Source organism: Cryptomeria japonica, chromosome 2 (genome assembly GCF_030272615.1).
Source record: "Cryptomeria japonica chromosome 2, Sugi_1.0, whole genome shotgun sequence".
In the NCBI taxonomy this organism is placed as follows: domain Eukaryota; kingdom Viridiplantae; phylum Streptophyta; class Pinopsida; order Cupressales; family Cupressaceae; genus Cryptomeria; species Cryptomeria japonica.
The window spans coordinates 35,277,998-35,283,129 of record NC_081406.1 but is presented as its reverse complement, the minus strand read 5'-3'; the positions used below and the strand labels follow the sequence as shown (position 1 = coordinate 35,283,129).

At 36.2% G+C, this 5,132-nt stretch overlaps 1 protein-coding gene across 1 annotated transcript; it reads right to left on the bottom strand.

Moving 5' to 3' along the window:
• Nucleotides 1-1,186: 1,186 nt before the first annotated feature.
• LOC131047403 (large ribosomal subunit protein P3) lies at nt 1,187-2,081 on the bottom strand. The gene is made up of 2 exons (XM_057981288.2): nt 1,735-2,081; nt 1,187-1,613 (listed from the first exon to the last, which is right to left on the bottom strand). The coding sequence occupies exons 1-2, from the start codon at nt 1,930-1,932 to the stop codon at nt 1,440-1,442; spliced, it is 372 nt and encodes a 123-aa protein (XP_057837271.1). The 5' UTR covers nt 1,933-2,081; the 3' UTR covers nt 1,187-1,439.
• Nucleotides 2,082-5,132: the final 3,051 nt, after the last annotated feature.

The following is a 5,132-nucleotide window of genomic DNA, read 5'->3' as shown; positions in this document are numbered from 1 at the left end:
CTGCAGCCATTTTTCAAAAACTCTCCAATATCCAAATTTTAGTCTAAGGGAAGAAAACAGAGATTTGCTCAACATAATAATTGTCAGTACTTTTGCAATTATAAAATCTGCTAGATGTCGTAGGATTTTATTGTTGAACTAGAGAAACAAATTCTAAAAATAATTATCACTAGAAGCAAACCACACTTTTGATTTCATTTGTTAGAAACTATGCCTCAACTCCAAGTACCTGCGGCTGCTACAAATTTCTCGCCTTCCATTACCTAGCATTAAATGGATTTTTGTTATAGTACTCTTTAAATAGCACCTATAAACACTATTTAGCAATTGGTAGTACTATAAAATAGAGACTACAGTGGTCAAGCTATGAACTTTACTGTGCTATGAAAGCCGAAAAGCAGTGGAACAATATGCACTCTCCAAACAAAATCTTGAAAAGTCCTTAAAATACAAACGCTGAAGCCCCAGAACACCTTACAACACCCCACATACTAGAATTGTCATTTGATCTCCATTAAAGCACTTATTTAAAAATTCTGTACTGTATATCAATCTAGGACACGCACTGCATTGACCAAAATCACTGAAACCAGAGTTAGATCTGTTATTTCATATCAATTTGAAACAGATTTGAAAGAAAAATTCTTGGCAACAAAATTCAAAACTGAAACAAATTTGCCACTTCTGAAAACATACGTTTCTCTAAGCATCTCTGTTTTGTTTCATCAAAATTTTCCCACATTCTTTAAAACTGCCATTCCTAGATCCTACTGGTCAATGAATCACTGCAATATTTTCTATCTAGGGGATTGATTGAGCAATCAAACTAATTAAAATCAATAACGTCAAATTCTACAGTTTGAAATATTCGAGGACTATCAAGCCATCACTTTGCCTTTCATATTAAAAACTGAATGCAGTTTTGCAGGACAATAGGATTCACGCATCTATACAGCACACGTACTCTGTTTTAATTTAAGACTTGCAGAGAAATAGACTTTAACCTAAAAGGGCACCCGAAAATTGAAACCAAGAACATGGCTCCGTTTTAATTAAGAACTAGAGGTAATATCTACCTAAACAAACTAAATTTGTAACAAAACTCAATTTAATGGAGCTACATAACAAATTATCTTTAGGTCATACTGCCCTCGCATTCACCTTATGCATTTATAAAACTTTATCAGACTTCTAACAGCCACTTGCATATATAAATTTGTAGAATGTTAAAGAAAAATTACACCACATAGCAGTAGAAAAATAATCATAACTTACATACCGCCAAGATCTGTCCTTTCAAATAACATAAGAACAACTCATCTGAAGTCTCTGTAATCCCTCTTGTAATTAAATTTCTGAGTGAGGCCCATTTCAATTAAAAGGGGCACAAAAATACTCATGTCCGTCTAAAACCAAAACAGATGCTAATAAACCCTAACCTAATCAAACAGAGAGAATCCCATGTCATCGTCACTTTCTTCTTCCTCCTTCTTCTTCTCCTCGGCAGGGGGCTCGTCTGCAGGTGCAGCACCACCGCCTCCGGCCGCCGCCGGGGCAGCCGCTCTGGCGCCACCAGTAAATCCACCGCCTCCTCCTACACCCCCAATAACCACCTGCAGCATAGCCCCTAATCCCAATTCAAAACCAAGGGAAAACAACAAACCACAGTCGCATTTTTCCTTTTCATATACAGAACCCAGAAGAACTAAGATTTATGTGGTTGTCTAAAAGTACCTGGAATACAGCAGAACTAGGAGTGACGTGTGAGAAAGAAGACTGAACAACTCCCGATCCTTCTGAAGTGAGGGCAACATTAACGAGGTGGCGCTGCAAATCGTAAGTGTTAGCTGCAGAACCCTCAAGGTCTCCTGAATACTGCTTGGCGCTCCATTTTCCGCCTGATTGATTGCAGATGAATGTATACACACCCATTGTTTGTTTGGCACAATTTCTTCCCTGCTCTGATTCTCTTCGTCAATGGCTTCAATGGTAGTGAGGGCTAGGGTTTAGTATCGTTTTTCTTTTACTAGAGCTTAGAAACCCTAGCCGCGCCATTTCAAACCCTGGTTAGATTTGGCTAAACTCTAACCGGGTTAAAGGATTAAAGAGCCTTATAACATCGTACGGAACAATCCCCATATGACCGTGGTTTTAGGGTGTCTTCAAAGAGCAAAGGGGACCGAATAGGATATTAAAGGGTAGGTAGGTATCTTGTTTGTTCGTTGTTCCAATTTTTCATTTCCTCTCTCTTTTTCTTTTCTTTTTTTTTTAATGAGTGTAATTAAAAGTTTAAGGGGTTCCATGGAAGGTTTAGGTTTTTTTTGGTTTTTTTTTAAATGAGTGTAATTAAAGTTTAAGAGGTTCTATGGAGTGGAGCTTTTTAAAAAATAGAGTTGGAATTGTCGAGATATTTTAGGATTCTTTTTTTTTTCTTTTTTTTTATTGGTTAAAGTGGTAAGTCACCATAATATATTACTATTAATTATAAAATATTTACAAAACAGGTCCAAAAGAGCATACCGGCAAGAAAGAATCAGCAAGAAAACCTCTGGTTATAGCTTAGAGAATATATAAATAATTATCCCAATCATATCATTGACGGTTATAAGTGTGAGATTTTGTCAAGATCTAGAGGCAATGGAAAGCACAAATAGAGAGACAAAATATAAGACAAGAATAAACTGTATTCTCATCAATAATACGAAAAGAGATCAACTGGAACATCATTTGTTATTGTTCATACAATGAATATGAGCCTGCATATATAGACAAGGCTATATGAATATGTGAGCACGCAAACATGACATGTGGCTCAATAAGAAACAAAGGTAGGTAGGAAATAGGTGTGGTAGGTAGGAGAAACAATAAAATATGCCACATGAGGTGGATCACCCACCGAAGATGAAATTATTACTCCACAATAAGTGGATATGATAAAGTAGTAACAAGATCACATCATAATAGGTGGAAATTCTCCTACACACACTATCCCAATGTGGCACAAACACCGGAGTGTCTCATACACAAACTATTATGAAATGCATCATCCTAAGTAAACTTAAGTAAGGTGTAATAATATCCAACATGAATAAATAATTACACCAACACCCCTCCTTAAGTGCAACTAAGAGAAATGCTCTTAAGTCTACAAGCAACCAAGCAATGCAAGATGGGTCCCAACTACGAGGCCATGTTAGGTACCCATATACAAATGCAAATGCACGCAAACCAATGCAATGAAATCTCTCATGAAGCGGGGAAAGAGAGAAAACCCACATGGGAAAACCCTCCCCCCCCCTCGCCCCCCCAAGAGAGAGATGATGAAAGCACACAATGCTTTCAATGATGAATAAGAGAGAAGAAGAGACCATGAAACCCCCCTCAATGTAAAATCTCCTGCAAAGATGGTCCAATGATGTTGACCAAAATACCTCCCCATCGGAAGAAAGAGAGCCAATGTTGTACCAATAATGTCAAAGTGTGACAAGACTCAAAACCAAGTCGATGACGATGAATCACTTGTTGCAACAAAAATGAAGATCAGGCATGGAGACAACCTGCTTTGAGCATCAACTAGATACTCGTAAATAGCAAAAATACTGGTACAATCAGAGTCTCACGGGAGCCATGCACAAATGTGTACAATCTAAGTCTCAACTGGAGCCATGCACCAAGTCTCACAAGATATTTCTAATCTATGTGTACGAGAGGATTACATCAAATATGTCATCAAAGACAAGATACAAAGAGGTGTGACACTTTATGATAGTGCGAATACAACATTGCTCTAGCAAAAGCATACAACATGATATAGTGCAAATATGGAAACATGAAGATGATGTCACCAAGAAACCTTGTAGAATACTGCCAAAAAAGACGCCTCTGATTGGGATGTGGCCAAGAGATATAAAAGAGCAAATCGACCCCCCCGGGCTGTCGGTTGGAAGCACTGCATACAGGTATGAAGGAGGACAAAAAATATATGTTCCCAATTTGACTTATTCCATGATATTTTTGTTTATAAAAGATTTTAAAAAATCCCTTAAAACATTTATTAAAATACCCATGACAAAAAAAACTTTATTAAAGAACCAATAAAAAAAAAAAACACCATGATTTTTATTTTTAACATTATTGAAAAAAACTTTCATAAAAATTTATTAAAGTAAAAAAGTTTATTTTTTATTATTAAAAAAAATTATGTAAAAAAAAAAATTAAAAACTTAAATTTAAAAAAAAATAAAAAATAAAAAAGGGCTTGAGGGACTGCGGAGGCCGCAGGTACAAACCTGCCCCCCGATCAAAAAAATATATTTTTTTAAAACCCTCCGCAAAATTAAAATGCGAATTTAATTTAATTTTTTTTAATTTTTGAAAAAAATATAATAAAAAAAATTATAATTATATATATATAATTTTAGACCTGCCCCTACAAGTTCATATGGCAGGCCAAGAGGGGGATTTTTTTCAACTTGGAGGGACGGAAGTCGATTTCAACGAATTAATGGTCAATCTTGGGGGTTTTGGGCCTTCTGAGCGCAATGACGATGATGGATTTGGCCAAAAATGCTCCAAAATTGCAAATCGTTGTCGGGACAAGTCACCACCCTCCACCTTCAAACGGCTATGGATTTGGCCTCGGATGTCACTTTTGGACGAAACAAAAGGCGATTCTCACTTTCTCGAACCTCCTGAATCCAAAGGTGACCTTAGATTTAACCCAACAAGCCTCAATAATAACCTGCAATAGAAAGCTCCAAAATGCAAAATCCCAAATTTCTCTCAATTGGCAAACCAAAGGCACTCCAATGGCTCTGATACCATGTGAGATTTTGCCAAGATCTAGAGGCAATGGAAAACACAAATAGAGAGACAAAATATAGGAAAATAATAAACTGTATTCTCATCAATAATGTCAAAAAAGATCAATTGGATCATCATTAGTTATTGTTCATACAATGAATACGAGTCTGCATATATAGGCAAGGTTATATGGATATGTGAGCACACAAACATGACATGTGGCTCAATAAGAAACAAGGGTAGGTAGGAAATAGGTGTGGCAGGTACGAGAAACAATAAAATATTCTTTAGACACTTAAAAATAATTATTTTAATTATTTTTAATTCCT